The 20,971-nt window shown below is 45.2% G+C and overlaps 1 protein-coding gene across 1 annotated transcript in view; it reads right to left on the reverse strand.

Moving 5' to 3' along the window:
- Positions 1 to 12,215: 12,215 nt before the first annotated feature.
- LOC120517607 (forkhead box protein O6-like) overlaps positions 12,216 to 20,971 on the reverse strand; it is a 125,858-nt gene continuing 117,102 nt past the window's right edge. The window contains 2 exon segments of the mRNA XM_039740016.1: positions 12,216 to 14,158; positions 14,160 to 14,275. Of these exon segments, the coding sequence (XP_039595950.1) occupies positions 12,679 to 14,158; positions 14,160 to 14,275 (1,596 nt within the window). The 3' untranslated portion in view covers positions 12,216 to 12,678.

Raw genomic sequence — 20,971 nt, forward strand, 5'->3', positions numbered from 1 at the left:
GAAACTGGCGACCATCACAGCCGGCCCACTCACTCACCTACCGTTTCTGGCTTCCATTTTGTCACACGGTCATGTCGGCCTGGGTGATGGCTATTCGATGGGCACTTAGTTCTCATTTGACTTTTGATGGCCACTCCATGGCGGTTGTGAAGAATGTCTGGTGACAGCTGCCACCTGAAGGCTCTGCATGTGTTTTCTGTTTTTTATAACATAAAGATGTTTCATCCATAAATGAAAAGTACGTAACCTGGTGCTGCAGCAGTCCCAGAAGTGAGAAGCGGAGAGCTCTGTGCTGGCTAAGGCTGTTAATCTGGAGGTGTGACCCCTTAGACAGACGCATTGACTAAATAAATAAACCTGAAGGATTAATAAAGTGGCCCTGTGGTGGGTTGGCACCCTACCGGGGTTTGTTTCCTGCCTTGCGCCCTGTGTTGGCTGGGATTGGCTCCAGCAGACCCCCCCGTGACCCTGTAGTTAGGATGTAGCAGCTTGAATAATGGATGGGTGGATTAATAAAGTGACATGTTCACAGTGAAAGGCACTATAAGTGTGTGATTCAAAATCAATTCAAATGTCAGAATTTTTATTTCCATTCAGTCTCTGCGTGCTTTGCAGTGTCTCATAAATTCTGGTTTGTCCTCCCAGAAGCCATTTTTGACGGCACCACTGGGTTGCATTTCAGCCAGGGTTCAGGCTGGGGGTCTTTCTGTTTGAATTGTGATTCTTTGGTTTATGTTAATACTGCTTGTGTTTATGTTTTGCAGTATTCTTTGCTTTTTAAGTCTCCACGTGCATCCCTTGTCATGCGCCTTGTGTTTTGTGGGTGGTTCCCTAAGAGGCGTGGTCACCTGTCAATCACTGTAAGGGTCTGCCCCCAGCCCCACTCTAAAGGCGGGGACAACCCACACTTCCTTGCGTTTCATTTGAATGTGCTTGGGATCTGCGATTGCTTCTTGTGCTTTGTGTGTTACTGGGTGTTTGACGCCTTTGCTTTATATTTTTGACTGTTCTTTAGATTTGTGGCTTGGACTTGTTCACCTTGGATTGCCTTTATATTTTCAGCCATTTTCTTTTTTACTTTCTTGTATACGAAGTATAGGGAACGTATTGTAATCGTCCAAAAATTTGATCTTGAGATTTTGATGAATCTTGACGTTTCAGACCTCCGAGTCCGAAAATACCATTTTTAGAATGATGTCTGTGTGTGTGTCGTCTGTGTATGTGTGTGTAAACACGATAACTTGAGTACACTTTCACTTAGGTCAACCAAATTTTGCATACAAATATTAGGTACAAAAAGGTAGATTTCAAGTGGTTTTAAAGTGGGACTTTACCTTTGATTCATGCAGTTGCAAGTCTGATTTATTCAACTTTATTTTTATGTTTTGCAGTATTCTTTTCTTTTTAAGTCTCCACGTGCATCCCTTGTTATGCGCCTTGTGTTTTGTGGGTGGTTCCCTAAGAGGCGTGGCCACCTGTCAATCACTGTAAAGATCTGCCCCCAGCCCCACACTTCCTTGCGGTTCATTTGAATGTGTTTGGGATCTGCGATTGCTTCTTGTGCTTTGTATGTTACTGGGTGTTTGACGCCTTTGCTTTATATTTTTGACTGTTCTTTACATTTGTGGCTTGGACTTGTTCACCTTTACATTTTCCGGCATTTCCTTTTTTACTTTCTTGTATATGAAGTATAGGGAACTTATTGCAATCGTCCAAAAATTCAACCTTGAGATTTTGATGAATCTCAACGTTTTAGACCTCCCTGAGTCCGAAAATACCATTTTTAGAATGATGTCTGTGTGTGTGTCGTCTGTGTATGTGTGTGTAAACACGATAACTTGAGTACACTTTCACTTCAGTCAATCAAATTTTGCATACAAGTATTAGGTACAAAACGTAGATTTCTGCCAACTTTTCAGCTGTTTCTGCTAACTGGAAGCGATACTTACCTTTTATTCATGTAGCTGCAGAGTCTGATTTATTCAAATTTACTTTTATAATAATTGCTCAATATATTATTAATTTGATTTGTTGTTGATGGTTCTTTAATGGACATACTATAACCATTGCCTTGCAGTTTACCCCATCCCCATATCTTAGTATACAAGGAAGTCTAGGGGAGAGCGCTCCTGATTTTTGCCTTTTGTACTCCATGGAGCTTCTTGTTAATTTAGAGCACTTTTGTGAAGAACATATCTTTTTCTTTATAAAGATTCTGTGTCTGTCCTTGGCACTAGCCTGGTTTGAAGGTTTTCACCCTCTAGTGGGCATTATTGGGAGATTTTTTGGGGGATTTTGTGCTTTAGGAGCTCTCAGGTTCACAACACCTTGGGCCGCATGAACATGTGACAGATGCCTCGCCCTTTAATCCACACATTGCCACACCCCCTCTCCGGCTGCCCTCTCAGGTGCCCAGGGTTTGCCCATGGAGGGATCACTGGGTTTGTTTTCATTTATTTCTTTTTGTATTCTCTACTATTCCTCTTCCTTTTCATCTTTGCCCCATAGCTAACTGCACCTGGTCATTTTTGCTCTTTGTGGTGATTCCTTTTTTTTTTTCTTGATTGACAACCATTTCCAAGAATTCCTTGTTTTTCAAGGGTTTTTTTTTATCACATTCCGATCTGCAGAGGCAGGAATCTGAATGTGCTGATGCGTGTCACGCCTTGTTTGTGAAGTCTGACCTGGGGCATGAAAATCTGACAAATACCGAGAGTGAGCCTTGTGTGTGTGACGGAGTTGGCAATGCCCAGCGGTGAGGCCGGACTTGAGTGTTGGGTAAAGATGGTATGGATTTTAATGAGGGATCAGAAATGCTCTTTTTGGGGTTTTAATAAATCTGCTTCACACTTGGGAGGGTCAACTTACTTCCTTTGGTCTTGCCTCCCCCTTAGGGAAGTCAAAGGCCATCCTGGTAACAACAGACAGAATGCGGTACCAGCTTGTGCCCACCATTCTTGTTACTGCTACTGAGTATGTTTGCATCGCAGTACTAAATCAAAAATTCCTTTTCTTTTAGATCCAAAAATTTGGCCTGGCTATTGTCCATACTTTCTACAAGGTTAATGGGGACTGATTCAGTTGTACCCTGTGGAAGTTTTCTCTCTGGTACAACAAAGAGGGTGCCTACCATTGACCTGTTGTCATGAATTGGGGTTTTATGTCCTTGAACCCCGTTTTGATTTTCATGACGTTATTAAAATATTAGAATAGTTGTGACGAGAAGAGGCCATTCAGCCCAATGTGCTTATCCATCCTATTCTCCTATATGGTCCAAAGTAACATCAAGTCGAGATCTGAAGGTCTCCACCGCACTACTTGGTCATTTATTCCAGGGGTCTGCATTTCTTTATGTGAATTAAAGCTTTCTAACATTTGTGTGAATTCTGACCAAGCCTATTTTTCCACTTGTATTTTTCAATTTTTGTCAAGAAAAAATTTTTGTTTGGCCATTTTGTATATAAGCCAGGGGTTTACGGCCATCCTTTCCCCTGTAGGCCTTTTGCTGTATTTGGTGACACTTCCTGTGGTTTTTGTCAGCCCCCCATGTTTTCGGCCTGCTAGGCCGAAGCCAGCAGTTAACAGTGAGGAGTAGCTGGGTTTGGGGTGAGGTGACTGGCCTGACTTCATGGTCCTCTTAGGTGGCCTAACACCCTTTTTGTTAGGTTTGAGATGGCACAACATGACAAAATGAACAATCAGTGATAAGTAAGGGAAGTGATGTGATCGCAACTCGATTTACGGACTTGTCTTCTGCGCCTTACTGAGAGGGAATATCTGATCGGTGTCAAGTATACTGAAAGTCAGAGTCGGGGACAGACGTAACTCAGTGTGACCTGTTGGGAGTCCATTGATGGCAAATTTTCTTTATCATCAAGACACACCCGTAGCTGAGCAACTCTCGTGATTTATTACATTTTTCCACACTGATAGGAATATTCTCACTTCTGGTAATTTTTCAGATACTATATATTTAGAATCATGTGTTATTTTGAGGTCGTTTTGACCGTTATTTTATGAACGCATATATTCAACGTCACTCTGGGCGTGTCCAGCACATCCCACAGATGCTCGATTGGATTGAGATCTGTGGAATTTGGAGGCCAAGTCAACACCTTGAAACACTTTGTCACGTTCATGTTCCTCAAATCACTTCAGAACAATCTATACAGTGTGACAGGGTGCATTACTCAGCTGAAAGAGGCCGCCGCCATCAGGGAATATTGTTGCCATGAAAGGGATGTACGTGGTCTTCGGCAATCTTTTGGCAGGTGGTACATGTCAAATCAGCATCCACATGAGTGCCAGGACCCAAGGCTTCACAGAAGAACATAGCCCAGGGCATCACACCACCTCCATTAGCTTGCCATCTCCCCATAATGTACCCTGCTGCCATCTCTTCCCCAGTTAACAACCTTGCTGTCCACATGGTCTAAAATAAAATGTCATTCATCAGACCAGGCCACCTTCTTTCATTGCGCCAGGGTCAGCACTGATACTCTAACCAGTCTGTGGCTACTCAGCCCCATTGACAGCAAGCCGCAATGCACTGTGTGTTCGGACACCTTCCACTCATGGCCATCATTATGTTCTGTATCTATTTGCGCTCTTCTGTGGGATCAGATCAGACATGCCAGCTTGCACTTTACACGTACATTAATGCTCCTTGGGCACCCATAACCCTGTCACCAGTTCACCAGCTGTCCTTCCTCGCACCTCTTTTGGAAGGTAGAAACCAATGCATGCTGGGAACACCACACAAGAGATGCCATTTTGGAGAAGCTCTGCCCCTGTCATCAAGCCATCACAGTGTGGTCCTTGTCACATCAGAGTCACTCAGATCCTGACACTTGTCCAGTTCTCCTGCCTCTCTAACGTGTCACTTTCAAGAACTGACTGTTTACTTACTGCCTAAGATATCCCACCGCTTGACAGGTGTCATTGTAACAAGACCACCAATGTGATTCACTTCACCTCTCACCTTCACCTGTGGGGCCGATTGGTGTAAATGTATACTATACATTACTAGTACTATACTGTACTATATACTGTATATATATATAATTTAATATTTTCTGGGGACAAATTAATTCTATCTATCTATCTATTATATAGTGCCTTTCATATCTATCTATCTATCTAGTTATCTATCTATCTATTATATAGTGCCTTTCATATATATCTATCTAACTATCTATCTATCTATTATATAGTGCCTTTCATATCTATCTATCTATCTATTATACAGAACCTTTCATATCTATCTATCTATCTATTATATAGTGCCTTTCATATCTATCTATCTAACTATTATACAGAACCTTTCATATCTATCTATCTATCTATCTATCTATTATATAGTGCCTTTCATATCTATCTATCTATCTATTATACAGAACCTTTCATATCTATCTATCTATCTATCTATTATATAGTGCCTTTCATATCTATCTATCTATCTATCATATAATTGTAGCAGCACTACTGGTGAGTGAAAACTTCAACTCCCAGCAAGCCCTGCAATGGCTCTGATTGGTCGTCTGCTGAGGGTGCAGGGCTGCTGGGCACAAGGAGGCCGGCGTGAGATTTAAAAGGAGGCCAGTTATACAGAGAAGGAGAGTTTTTTGTTGTTTTGTGTCTGGAGTTGTCTGTCTGTTTGCAGTCTTCTCGTTTTGCTACCTGTGCATTCTTGTTTTGTCCTGGATCATCTTTTGTTCGGCGTATGGACTGAATGGTGTCTTCCTGCTGCATGAGGACTGTCTGAGGATTTGTTGTCAACCTGCAAAGAAATGAGAGCACCTGAGCCCATCACACGCCATCATCTCATCAGGAAATTCTGGTAGGACTGATCTTTATATTCACATACAGCGAGCTGATCCCTGGACTCTCTATCTCCATCATTTCATTACCTCAGTTGCTGTTTTTATGGACTTCATTGTGTGTGGGTTTTGTTAGTTGTTTGTTATTGTAGAATTTGTGTTATTTGTGCATTGTCGTAAAGGGAGCTAGGGTGGGAGTGTTGTAGTTTGCCTAGTTATATTTTGTTTATTATTGTTTAATACATTCTTTTCTGTTTAATTACCGTTTGCTTTTTGTGTCTGTGAGGGAGTGTGTGTGAGTCGGGCCAAGTCTGGGTGTGTTCCTGGGATCCTCTCCGAAAAAGTAATTAAATCACCATCATATCGACATTGAGAATCTTAGCTGTTTTTTTGTCTGCTACACTGTGCCTGTGTCTGTCTGTCTATGACCTTTGGCTTGTTTGATGTTGCTGTTCTTTCTCACTCAAGCACTACACACACACACACACACACACACACACACGGCCCCTCACGTTTCTGTTCAATTCTAACACACCTCACAGACACACATTCCCAATCAATCTGCACAGATTGCGTTCAAATGTTTTTTTAGATATTTTTTTTTATTTTAACAGTCACCATGTGATTAAATACATTCTCTTAAAAAACAGAAAAACAGGGATTTCCATTGTGTATTTTTAAACTATTATACATATTCTTCATAATATAGAATTTGTACAAAAGAGAACAAGAAATAACAAAATGTCCAACCCAGTAACAGACAAAATATGATATGAAAAGGTCATTAAAAAAGGACACAAACATTTTTTTAATCTTTTGAAAGTAGAGTGGTGGCCAATGTTTCTTCTGAATGTTGACATCAAGACTTTCTTTCCAAAACACAGAATGCAATTTTGTAATATTTAACCTTTAAATTGACATGGATGGTTACATAGTTGGTTGACACAGAGTTCATATTTTTGGGATTTTATATATATCTGTATATATATATATATATATATATATATATATATATATATATATATATATATATATATATATATATATATATATACAGTATATAAAATACCATACTGAATGCACACAATTTATCTGTTTATTTAGAAAAAAATAATCTTATTTACAATTTCCACTGAAGAGGAGTGTGTGGTCTGAACTGTCACTTTTTTTGTGTATCCACCCATTTTTCCCACCCTTTGTGGCCTTGCGGCCTTCGGAGTGCACATCGGTCTCTCGCCGGGGTGTGAGTTTTGCGTGTCCTCTCTGTCTTCATGAAGTCTTACCGTCTACACTTTAAAGCACTAGACTAACTGACTACTACTGTAGTATGCGCCAAGTATGAGTGTGCCCAGCATTAGGTTGGCATCCAGTCAACCAGTAACTCCTGCCTTGTGCCCACACTGTAACCCTACAGGACATGGAACTAAGCGTCTGGATGAATGACTTTCATGAAATTATGCAAAAGGCTCATTCAGTATATTGATTTATGCCTTATGGATTAAGCAAAATGTGCTTGATTGAATTACTCAATTAAAAATGATCGAGTCTTTTAAATGTTTTATAACATAACAACAAGAGATGTATTGTATAGTAAATCTATAAAAAATGTGTATTGGGCGATTTGTTTTCTAAAGTTTTAAGGTGCCTTGTGAACATTAAAAAGAAAAAACAAAACTCGGCTCTCAAGTGTAGAACAGCCAGCAGTTGAACTGAACTGCCACCTCAATGTACCCTCCGTGCCATAAGAATGCAAACCCCAGGAGTGGGCACAGGCTTTTCAAGAAGAGCATTCTGCATGACGGCTGCCATCACAGTACCATCGGACCGGCTGGGCCTTGACAAGTCTGATGGCCGTGAGTCAGCGAGTGTTAATGGCGGCACGGGGTCCAGATGGGGACGTGTGAATCGGCCTTCTGGCAGCTCTGCCTTTGGACAAAATGCTTTGGGTGGCTGACCAGTCATCACTGAGTGTTCAACCAGTTTTTGATTTATGGATATGGTGTTTGTTTAATTTCTTGTTTTTATCCTACCACTCTGAAAAGTTAGATTCTTCTTGTCTTAAGAATTCATAACCAATAATGATAAAAAAAAAGAATAGAATCCGATCCAGAATGACCGGGAATTCCTTTTAAACAAGGAATTTACAACTAACTAGTCCTTTATAATAACAAGCTCTCTTATTAACAATATACAATTCAATTTCTTATTAAAGTTTGACAAATATGCTTAAAATATAGTGATAAATTAGAATAAAATATAGCAATGTTCAATGTTTATAGTTATTATACATTTGACAAATTATAGTAAAACATTTATTTATTATTCAACATAATTCTATTTTTTGGATCTTTCTAGTACACCTAAATATTTTTATATATCTTACTTTATAATCATCCTATATATACATATTTACACACACAGATAGATAGATAGATAGATAGATAGATAGATAGATAGATAGATAGACACTATATCAGGGGATCTTAACCAAGGGGTGGTCCCCCTTAGAGAATCATGGCCGATCATTAGAGCAGGGCTTGGGGATCTCCTTGAAGAATCATGGAAATGTCATTGAGGGATAATCAAGGATGATCAACAGAGCAATGGTGATTGCTTAGTCAGCCCGCAGAAACCCACTGCAGCCCACTTTGAAAACCTCCCATGACCCCCTACCATTAAATACAACAGTGAGTCGAGACCCAGTGGTGGCAAACCGGCACTCATTTGAAGTTGTAACCCTGCACTATATAGATAGATAGATAGATATGAAGGGCACTATATGATAGATAGATAGATAGATAGATAGATAGATATGAAGGGCACTATATGATAGATAGATAGATAGATAGATAGATAGATAGATAGATAGATAGATAGATAGATACTTTAGTCTGACTCTAACCAGCAGATTGTTCAGTTTTATAAAGTACAAATCTATACAAATATATTTACACACTCAGATACATGCTATGTATATACACATATGAGCAGAGGTACGAACTGCCTGCCACAGGTTGGTCCTCTCTTGGAATGGAAATGTTAACCTTTTTATATTGTATATATATATATATATATAATTTGATATACAGTATATATATATATATATATACACACTGTATTTTGAAATATATATATATATACAGTAAATGGTGTATATGCACTACATGTATGTAAATAATGACTACAGAGTAAGATATATATATATGTATGTGTATATATAATATAAATTGAGATAAATATGGCAGGGAAGATAATGCTAATATGATTAATTAAATGTAAAAAAAACTGTAGTTTACTGTTCACTAAGAGCACCATTATGACATTTCAAGTATTGAGCACAAGCTTCTGTGTGCCCCCGCCCTCTGCCCGCAATGCCTGGCAGCGTGTGCCCAGTCCCCTATTGCTTTCGACATACATATCCATTTTTGTATTTTTTTTATGGATGTTGTCAATGCTTAGATTAATAGGCTTCATAATTTACAGTCTGTCCCGCAGCAGGATTTTGTTTCTGTTGTTTAAACAGACCCCCATATTTGCCCGTTTTATCAGTAAGGCCAGTAAGGTTAGAAATCCAAAGTGTTGGGCGCTTTAAGGTTTTCTTCAGCCCCCTTCTGAATGCTGCCCTCCCAAAGCCAGGTCCCTTTCTATAGTTATAGTATCTAGTATATAATCATTCATGTCAAGCTGATTATTCTCTTTTTTTTTTGAGGGGTACTTTGATCGTGTTATCACTCTTGCCTCGCAGCTCCCCGGGTTCAAATGCCAGGTCTGTGCTCTCTGCGTGTTCTCCCTGAGTCCGTGCCTGTTTTTCTGCAGTTCTAGTATTTAAATTTTATTATTTCAGTTCTGTCGTGACGCAGTCCCTTTCATCCGGAGTTCTGTCCATCCCTTCTGAGGGCCCATACTGGGCCTGCCTCGCCTCGCCTCTGACGTTAGTTACGCTCTCACAGTACTGCATCCATGACTCCCACCCACACTTGGAACAGTAAAGCTGAGGACGTTCTGTCTCGGTGACAGGAGGACGTGATATACTGTACGTACGTGTTTGTATAGCATGAACTGTGCTGCGGGACCAGCTGGCTGAGGAGGAGGAGGAGGATAAAGAAGGCCTAATCGTCACCACGTCACCGGCTTATCTCACGCTAGAGTCCTGCTGCTCGACTCAAGTGGTCTCACCTGCTTGGTCTGCACACACATTGTAAGACACCAAGGAAGATGCTGCACAAATGCGCACGTTATGTTCCTTTTACCCAGAAGCAGATGTCCTCAGCTTTACCTATGAGAGCAGGGGATGTGCATCACCATCAGGGCGGCTGGTGGTCCTGCCTTGTCGTCTAAAGTGCCAGCGCTGAGTGATCAAATGTGCCATCCGCATGTTCCTCAAGTCGTGATTTGTGGTGTTTGTCCTTCAGATGTAAAAACTTCAAAGAGCCCTACTCCCCTGTCGACGTCGGGCCAAATGTGTAAGTCAGACACCCGTTAAGCTGCTGTAATACGAGCCCAGGCCACATCTACTGCACGTCCCAATTATTTGGACGAGACAGGCAGCCATACATGAGTGAGGGGTGAAAACGGGCAGAAGGAACGTCTCGTTGACTCTGCACACTCGATCCCTTCGGCTGGCCACCAGACTACCTGCTTGACTTCCAGGAGAAACACACACACCTTCTGGAGGGGGGCCACGTCGCTAGTGGCTAATTGTGGGTTACATTGTCAGGATATTGGGGGCGGGGGGGGGTCTTTAGGTGTCCACTGTTTCTCTTGCTCAATTCTAAACTCATCTTGAGTGACCACTGGGGCTCAAGTCAATGTAATAGAAAATGCCATTGTCAGCCACTAGAGGGCAGCAAGGAGCTCTTCTGTCCGAGACCCCCAAAGTCACCGCTCACGTGGCAGATTCTTTTACAGAGCCCTCAATAATTTTCTTTTCTTTTAAGATATTTATATAAATTTGTCCACTTCCCCTTATAAACAGACATGGCAGCCAATGGCACCCCCTAGTGTTGACACAGGAGACATTTTCACCCTTCTGATCTGTCTAGGGGGGGCTATTCGGCTTTCCTTTATGAACACTTTGCTCCACTTAGACCCCCACTGACTTTCAGTCTTGCGCTCTTAGCCTTTTGTATTTGTTCTGCTTTGTAAGGTTCCTATCGATGGAGCGCACTGTAAGGAGCTATATGACCTGAAGATGGGTGGGTGGGCGTTAACAGCGCCGATCTGAATGATTTACCAACGTCCTTCTTATCATTAAAGTCGCACTCAACATTTGTGTTCTTGCCAGCTTCTTCACTTACGGTAGCCCCCCATGTCTCGAAGATGTCCACTTCATGGTAACTGGTCACTCCATGTATGAGTAAGTGAGTGAGTGTTAGTATAAGTGTGCCCCCCACTCCCCCGTGTCCAGGGGTGGTCCTGACACATAATCCCAAAGCAAGTCTGTGGTCCAGTGGGTGGAGTGCATTGCGCCACATTGCTCACCTTCCTCAGATGTGGCCCATGGATGTGCCCAAGATAAACGCCAGCACCTCAGAACTTCTGAATGACCCTTGGCCCACCCTTCATTCTGATCTGGGCACTGAGTGAAGACCCCTAATCGACTTCAACTGTAGTGGATAGCGTAGGCACATGATGATTGTCAAAGACCTCATAAGTGTGAGTGTGTGTGTGTGTGATGACGATGGCTCTGGGTGGGCGTTCACTCTGCCCCTCCATGAGCATCAGCAGGTCAAAGTGGGGGCATACAAAAGCAGCAGGCGGGTAACGCAGTTGACTTCTGATAGCAACACTCCAACATTTCTTCCTTGACTTGCCTCCCTATCTCTTCTCATGCACCTCTCTCTGCCTGTCCATCCATCCATCCATCTCCAACCTGCTTGGTCCACTCAAAGGTGGCGGGTGGCCAGAGTCTATGCCAGCAGCCCCACCTGTGCTCACTCAGCCCAAGACCCCCACCTTTGTGGCATCGTGAGTTCAGGATGTTGTGGTCGATGCTGCTGACGTGGGCTTTGGCTTCCAAGCAATCTCAAAACTGTCTGAGGGTCTTGCGGGGATGTGGATGCATGAAAGGACTTTCACGACACTTCGCCTTTGTGCCCCTTGCATAGAAAACCTCGAGCTCATACGCATCACATGCCCAGAATTGGCACCCACACTTGTGCGTTTGTTTGAATCGTTTCCTCCAAATGCGTAGTTAGAGCAGCATGACCTAAGGTGGGCATCGCTAAGCAAGAGGAGCATTCAGCTCAGGGGGCAAAGAACCAACAGACAGAACCCACAGAAGACATTGGCACACCTTAGATTTCACAAGAGCACAACAAAAATCGGATGAAGCCCATCAGCACATGGGGGTCTCACATTCAGACAATGTTTTTAGAGAGGAATGGGGAACCCCCAAACTGTTGTTGCTTAGCAGCAGAAGACACTGCCCGGTGAGTCATGGCAGTCTAGCAGACAAAAGTGGTCGTTGACTTTTAAAAAGAGGATATGGGTACTCATGAGAAGAAAAAAAACAAAAAAAAATAAAAACAAAAAGAAGAACCAACATCCGAGGACTTTGGGATACACACTCTGGATCAACACAGTTCGAGAAAGTCTCAGTCGAGACCGAGATATGGACTGGAAACAAAACCCAACAAAAGTCGACATTTCCACCTATGAGTCTTTCACACAGAATAAATATGTTCAGCGTTGGGCAACCTCAGGCTGGCATGTCCTGCCCAGTCGGTCACTCACCCCACGTTTAGGCCTAAGCAGGTAGCGGGCTGGTCGTCGGACGGCCTTGGCGAGTTGTGCTGTTGGGGATGGGGAGGCGGGCTGGGGGTTTGGGGATGGGGTGGCACTGCCTCCTGGACCCTCTTCACCCTGGCACCCAGCTCTGGTTGTTGTGGGTTTGTGGCGGCCCCGGGAGGCTCCCCATGCCCAGCACGGCTGCCATATTCCCCTGTGGCAGCGCGCAGTCAAAATTGAAGTCAAGTTCCTCTGAGGAGTCCATGAAATCGTTGAGGATGATGGATTCGACATCACAGTCCAAGCTGCCGTGAAACATGTCGAGGTCCAAGTCTGGTGGCAGGCGCTCGTAGGAGTAGTGGTGGTGGAGGTGGTTGTGGTAGTGGTAGCTCCCGTGATGCGGGTGAAGGTGATGATTGTGAGGGTGCGGGTGGTAAGGCCCGTGCATGGAATCTGGCAAGGCCTGATGATGCCCGTGATTAGGATAGGGCTGAGCAGGGTGATGTCGCGGGTGGGGCGCGGCGGCCACATGGCATGTGTCTGGTGGGGCACCCAGCAGACCGGCGGGGTTCGGTGGCAGGGCGGTTGAAGCCGGAAGATGTCCGTGGCTGGATGGGTGAGAGGGATGGTACAAGCTATCCACCTTGAGAGAATTTCCATAGGCTGGCATGAGTCCCACACTGTTGACCCCCCTTGCGCCGCTACTGCAGCTTTGACGATGCGGAAGGGGCAGAGAGTGAGAGTGAGAGTGCGACGTCGCCACCCCCTGGTTAGGTCGCGCCATCATGGAGTCTGCTTCCTGGCTCAACAGCAGATCTTTGGACGACCTGTACGTGGAGGTGGAGGTCAGGAGGTCCTGCAGGGAAGCGGGGTTAGAATAATGGCTGACGGGGATTCTGACCGGTGTCGTCTGGAAGGTGGTGGGCTTGTTCTCTTGGATGGTCTGCATGGGCGAGTGGTGACGGAGGCTCCCGTGGCTGGACTGGCTGTAGATGGTACTGCAGTAATTGCCCGCCGAGGCCGGAGGGGCCACGGAACACTTGGAGCCGAACGAGAACCCGGCGCTTCGTGCCTTGATCGGGGGGATCTGCTGATGAGGCGAGTGGTAGCCATCCTGATGATGTTGCTGCTGCTGCTGCTGCTGCATTTCCTCCAGGAGGCCGTTGCTGAGGCTCTCATTTAAATTGATGGCCCCCGTAAGGTCAGTGAGTTGCGGGAGCTCCACGGAGCAATGGCCGCCTATGCTAACAGCCGGCGACAGGGTGTTGGAGGGACTCGGGTACATACGGGGGGACGTGGAGCACGACGGCCCCTCCTCGGGTTCCATCTCATCCAGCTCGTCGTTGGCGATGATGGGGGACAGCCGGTTACTCAGGGTGGACGCTGAGGAGTTGGCCCGCGAGCGGATGTCTGTCCAGCTGTCAAACTCTTCCCCGCCGCCTCCACTCCCGCTCCCACTGGGGCTCCACTTACTTCCCGGCGAGCTGCCCTCAGAGGGATCTTGTGAGGCCTGCATGGCGGCGACGGCAGCCGCTGCTTTTTTCTTGCTCGCCCGGCCTTTGCTCTTCAGATACTTGCTGTTGTTGTCCATGGAGACCGCCCTGCGGCGGGGCCTTGCCCGACTTGCCCCCATCAGGATTCAACATCCACCATGAGCTCTTTCCTGTGCCCTCATTCTGGACCCGGATGAAGCGGGTGTGAAGGGAGAGGTTGTGCCGAATGGAGTTCTGCAGAGGAGGAGGAAGCAGAGAGAGAGAAAGAAAAGCTGCATGAATGACAAAAATCTACAGCACATCTGTCAGAGAGCTCCGTACGACAAACACATTCTACAAAAGTGAATAACACCCATCAGAAAGAAGAAGATTAACACCCCCCGAGCCTCACTGAGGTAGGGTGGGCCGCACCATCCAGTCCACTTCCTTTGGAGCTGTCAAGCATCTGGTAGGAAACCCGCGCTGAGCCCACCCTCGACCCTTAAACGTGAATACGAGTTCATCCTTAGGAATTACAACACACTTTAGCGTTAGGCTCGGCGCCCCTAGTGGTGAAGAGTGTAAAGTACAAGGCTGCACGTTTAACCCCCACCTTAAAGTGTAAGACCCACCCGCCGATACTCATACTGTGGACATATTATTAATCGTATCCAGCAGAAATCAGTCGCTAGAGGCCCCTAGTGGACAGAACAAAGAACAGGAATTGTAAACCGGGCAGTGCGCCCCCTAGTGAACAAAGCAAAGGACAGTAATCATAAATTGGGTAGCATGCCCACTAGTGAAAAAAGCAAAGGGCAGTAATTGTAAATCAGGTAGTGTGCCCCCTAGTGGACAAAGCAAATGACTGCAACTGTAAGTTAGGCAAGTGACCCACAGAGGACAAAGCATAGGATAGTAATTGTAAAACAGATAGGGTGCCCCTAGTGGACAAAGCAAACGACTGCAAATATAAATTAATTAGTGTGCCCTACAGTGGACAAGGCGCTGGTCTGTACTCTACAAGGCTGAATATTACACCTTATAGTTTATGCAGTTCATCATATTAACGGAGCGCACCTCCTAGCACATGAAGCAAAAGACAGAAATTTAAAATCAGGCAGTGCGCTCCCTAGTGGACAAATTCAGAACAGCAAATGTAAATCAGATAGTGGGCCCCCTAGTGGACAAGTTACTAAACTGTAGAAGGGTAAATTTCAAACATTGAAGTCTATGAATTTCATCATCTTTACAAAGCAAAGGACAGTAATTGTAAAACAGATAGGGTGCCCTCTAGTGGACAAAGCAAAGGACGACAAATGTAAATCAGTTAGTGTGTCCCATAGAGGACAAGGCACTGGTCTGTACTCTACAAGGCTGAATATTACACACTATAGTTTATACAATGCATCATATTTACACTTACATAGGCAGTGCACCCCCTAGTGGATGAAGCAAAGAGACATACATTGTAAATCAGGCAGTGTGCTCCCTAGTGGACAAAGGAAAGAACAGCAATTGTAAATCAGATAGAGTGCCCCCTAGAGGACAAGGTACTAAACTGTACTCTACAATGGTAAATATTAGGCATTAAAGTCTATGAATTTCATCATATACACAAAAAATATACAGTATGCAGTGTGCCCCCTAGTGGACAAGCAAAGGGCCGCAATAGCAAATCAGGCAGTACTCCTGCTAGAGGACGAGGCAATGGGCTGTACTTTACAAGGCTAAATACCAGACGTTAAAATCTATCATCCTCATGAACAAACAGCCATACAGGACATACAAGGCTGAGCAGGGTGGTGTCATGGGTGGGTGGGTCGCGCCCCCAAGTGGAGAAAACAAAGGACAGCAATCATAAATCAGGCAGTGTGCCCCCTAGAGGACAAGGCACTGGACTAAATATCAGACACTGTAGTTTGTGTGATTCAACATATTCATAAACGTTGTAGGCAGTGTGCCCCCCTAGTGGATAAAGCAAAGGGCAAAGGCCACATGGTTTTAGGGTCAGCCCCGAGTGCTGATTCATGGCGTGACCTCATCACATCACTTACTAGTGCCCACCTTTTATAAATCTGAAGACAATTGTCCTGTACATGCCAAGGTAACCATATGCCCCCCCATACCCCCAGTAGCTAAAGTATCAGACTGTACATCCCACGGCTGCAGGTTCAAGACATCAATCGCTGAATGAGATTGCGACCCTGATAGTGTTTACATTACAGAAACATGGAAACCAATACTTGAGAACTGTGAGGCAGTGCGCCCCCTAGTGGGTAAGCCTATGGACAGTACTGTAGACCAAACCGTTGGCACGTCATGTAACTCCCTTTATGGGGCAGCAGTCATACTGTGGAAAACCTCAAGCAACTGTCATGTGATTTGGAAGTCACTTTTGGACCAAATCATTCAGTGAATAAACGAATCACAGTTGAGTTCCCTTTAGCCACTTCACCCGTTTAGTGAACCAAGCAGCTCCATGTTAGGAGGACCGAGTGCGACTTTAGAAACTGCGACACTGATCAGGCGCCAGGTCGGAGGGGCTTGCTGACTGGATATGCAAGCAGGACAAGCAGAACAAGCTATAAATCAATTACGCTTATGGCCAACGCAAGAGGGACGCACATCAAGACTAACCAGGCAATGAATGGACAGGACTGGATCACAGTGACAATCACATTACTTCAGGAATCCCGCATTTTGAAGAACAGACCATTGAGTCTGAGCATCGTCGACATGGTGGGCTTTGGGGGAGCTGTGCAGTCAACTTGACATAACAGTTGAAAGTAGGTGACAGTGGCCTGGTGCTGTCACACTTGTCGACAAAATTTGGGAAGCCCAGAGGAGCAACACAAGATAGTGCAGTAGGTCATCACCATGAAACGTGTGAAAAAGAAAGTGCACCCTCTGTAACTTCTACAGTGTATGGAGCAAATTCAGAATCCTCTGTTCCTCGTCGAGTCCTAAGCTGAAGTCCATGCAATGCAACGTCAGGTGACAAAGACCACCTTGTCTTTACTTCATTAATATGACCTATCAATGCCCCCTCTTCCATTATCGGACAATCTCCAACCTGACCCCCCATTTCCCAGAATGCCTAAGTGATTCCAGTATCCTTCCTTTTCAATTACAGCATATGTGGCCTGTTGTGGGATGCCAGTTCCATGGTCTCCATAGACCACTGATCCCTGGAAATGCAGTAGTGCCATGTTTGATTAGGTAAGTCACCAAACAACAGTTGGCATCGCCAGCCACTCATGCGTCCCTCTATCTGGACCATGAAATGGTTCCTTCGGTGACCTTTGGTGACAGGGTACACTTCAGTAGGGTCCATTCCCAAATGTACAGGGCAAGACATCACTTTCACTCTGCAATGCTGCCCCCCTGTGGACATGTTGGAGAGAAGGTGGGAGTGACTTTGTGGCCATTTCAAGTTGGGGAGGGGGTCTGACTTTAAGACTCATCGGTCGGCCGTTACTTAACAAGCAATCGGCGGATTGGGACGCCGATGCCACTTAGATATGCCAGTGCCAACAGATGAGGGTGGTGCTGCTTTGCCAATTTAAAGAGGCGTTCCTAACAGAACAATATATTAATATAATACCAGCTGGAGTCACCAATTGTGATCAAGCATTCGAAAAGAAACGGGCATCCAGACCCCTCACGGTGTGTACATCACAACAACCCACTAAGGAAGGACATTTTGAGGTTTTTTTTTAACTTCTTATCACACGTTGCTTCCATTTCAAAGTTGGCTTCCAGATGAAGAATAAATGAATGGCCATTTTATTGAGAGGCACAGTCGTTATGACTGCTGTCCCATAACTCCCGTGACCCAGGTTCAATCAGCAGATGGCCTGTGTGGAATTTCGATGGGCTGCAGGAGCTTGAAGCACCGAGTCATACGTGTAAATGGACAGGCAACTTGTCTGGCGATGGCTGGTGGTGCCATGCAACGTTCAGATAAATATGATTTTGAAAGCATGGGGGCACACAGAGAACGGCCTCATTGCCTCACACCTCCAGGCACCAGGGTTCAAATGCCAGTATGGTCACTCAGGTTTGTATGTTCTTTCTGTGTCGTGTCAGACTTGCGTGACAAGGCAGCATCGTCTGCCACTCCAGAATGAGAGCATGGGGTGGCACAATTGTCACCTCCTTTGGTTCTGTCACCTCCTTTGTCACCCCACTGACCCTTTAAAGAACAGTCAGACCACAAGTCGGCATTAATTATCAAATCCATACCAACAGGAGGCGGCTTGTGCCCTCAGAAGTGCATATGTGTGAGTGTGTCCAGTAATGGCCTACCAACCTGGTGGCATTTCTTACTTGAGCTCCACTTCATCTGTGACAAGGCTGAGTCCAGTAAAATACCACTGCACACTGGGTCACCAGATAGCCGATCGACACATTTAAGGCACAAACACACCTGGGCACAGACACCCACCATGGCAGAAAATGGGCAATATGACTATCACAAGGACCTGGGCACAGGACCACCTCATGCCAAGTATAAGCTCCGTAACATACTTATCATCATGGCAGACTATGGCAATACAACTATCACAAGGACCTGGGCACAGGACCACCTGATGCCAGGTAGAAGCTCCATAACAGACTTATCATCATGGCAGACTATGGGCAATATGACTATCACAGGGACCTGAGCACAGGACCACCTGATGCCAGGTAGAAGCAGTCTACAGCATAACAGACTTATCACCATGTAAGAATGAACACCAACGCAGTATAACAATGTTTCATTTTCAGACCACCAGACACCTGCAAAGCCACTTTCAATGGAGATTCAAATATAATAAAAATTCTACAAGACGCTGGGCACCAGATACCCAACTATAAAATATGAGGTGGTAAATTCATTGTGCAGTTGGCACACAAAGCAGATATGGCACACCAAATACTCATTAAGGAATGGGGTAACAGATACTCATCATGGCAGATTATCTCAAGAACCTTGGCACAGAATCACTCCATGCCAAGCATAATCCCACTGTAAGCATTAACACCAAGTAAATATTTCATCTTCTGGGCACCGGACACCTGCAATGGCAGGTTAAATACAGTTAAAAAGTTTGCAAGACCCTGGGCACCAGATACCCACCATAAAATCTGAGGTGCCAAATATCTTTTATACAGGAGCTTCAAAGCTGGTCAGGTAAAAGCCACATAAAGTGTGAGGGGCTACATTCCCTGCCATTACAAATAAAATAAAATGGGACTAGAAGGCAACAGAGAGGAGACCATCCCCTAGTGAGCCCCAAGCACAAGCGATGGTCCTAAAGGCAGGCTGCGGGTAAAGGATCCTGACCGAAAGCCAGACAGTAAAAGTTTGTGCCAGCGGCCGGAACACAACTCCCGGGCACCGACAAGGTCTCTCAATCCCCGTAAGCCAGTGGGCTCGTGACGTCAATGCCGGTTTGGTTTGGGGGGAGGGGGGGTAGCCGGGCCGCTCCCTAGCTGCACTGTTTGATCTCCACTGCACACACAGCAGATCTCTTTGCATGGAGATTAACGGTAATTAGAGAGCCTGTGAGAATCAAAGCCGGCCAGGAGCACTCGAGAAGGGCGGCTTCTCGGCAGGTTCAATGCCCGCTCCCCCTCATTACCATACGGGCTAATCCCCGACTCAGTGCACTTCATTGGTTTTGAAGTCTCTCCTGGCCTGGCATGGTGCCAGCTGGCCCCTGGAATCGATGAGTGTAGGAATCAATCTCGCACTGACTGATTAAGCTGTGTTTAGGACTAATTGCACCTCTGTGAGAGCGTGGGGAAGAATACATTAAGTCTGCTCTAGTTTCACCTCCTCGTTACAAACCTTTCCTGTGATTCGAGCGTTAACCCTCTCAGCGTCACGTCAGCTCACAGTAGGCAGTAAATCAGGGCACAAAGAGTGGTTCGCCGAAAGTGCACTAAAATAGCAATTTAGCTCATATCGCCCCGCTCAACTTTCTGCCACTTTTGCAGGCTAATTTCGCTCAATCGTTATTTTATAGAGCGCTTCTCAGAGCGAGCCTTATCAACAAGTGCATTACAAAGCAATTAGGAAACGAAATGAAAAGACAGATAAGGAGGAAGAGGAGGATGAGGATGAAATGCAGCGAGAGGAGCCCATCAGTCGTTGCCAACTTGCCACTTACACATAAACAGCACATCATGGAGTCCACACGAGGAGCCGATGGCACCGCCCCTTCAAGCAAGCCACGCCCACACCGAAACAACACTGTAATAATAGGCTCGTTTGTTCGATTCTGAGGGCAGGAAGGGGAGGGTTCAGCTTGAGATTTTTAATGGGTGGAGCCTAAACAAAATCAGTACAAATGGGCGTGGTGTTTTTCTTACTCATTTCCTTTCACTAAGTCTGTCCAGCAGGTCTTGGAAGGACATGAAGGAAGTTCGTCGCTCTATTTTGGCATAGGCGGTCTTATATGTCGCTGGCTGGCTTTCATATTCTAATTATTTTTTTTTACTACTTATGTTAGTTATTTGCATTATTCCGTGTTTGTTATTAGTTTTGTATTAGTGCGTTTCTACCTGTTTATGTTTGTTCTGCTATGTTCCTCGTATTTTGTGGGTGGCTCACCAGGACGCTGGTCGTAAATCATATTTTCTCGATTTGTTAACCAGCAATGCTTAGGATGCCAGGATGCCTCTTTAAAGGACGGACAGGAAGAGATGGCTTTCGATGGACACTCTCTCTCTCCTCCAAACTGCTACTTGGTAGCCCCCCAACCCCCTGGTTTCAACGGCACCTTGGATTCGCACACAGGGAATCGGGCAGGGGCAACAAGGGCTAGAAGTCGTATGAGTCTGGGGGAGACCCTGGAGATTCAGCATGAGAGCATTAGAGCAACTCTTAAAGTAGGCAAGCAGGTAAGCCCCCTTTGGCAGACAAGGGCACTGGCATTGGCACACCCAAAGAGCCAGCAGGGT

This window comes from Polypterus senegalus, chromosome 17 (assembly GCF_016835505.1).
Source record: "Polypterus senegalus isolate Bchr_013 chromosome 17, ASM1683550v1, whole genome shotgun sequence".
In the NCBI taxonomy this organism is placed as follows: Eukaryota; Metazoa; Chordata; class Cladistia; order Polypteriformes; family Polypteridae; genus Polypterus; species Polypterus senegalus.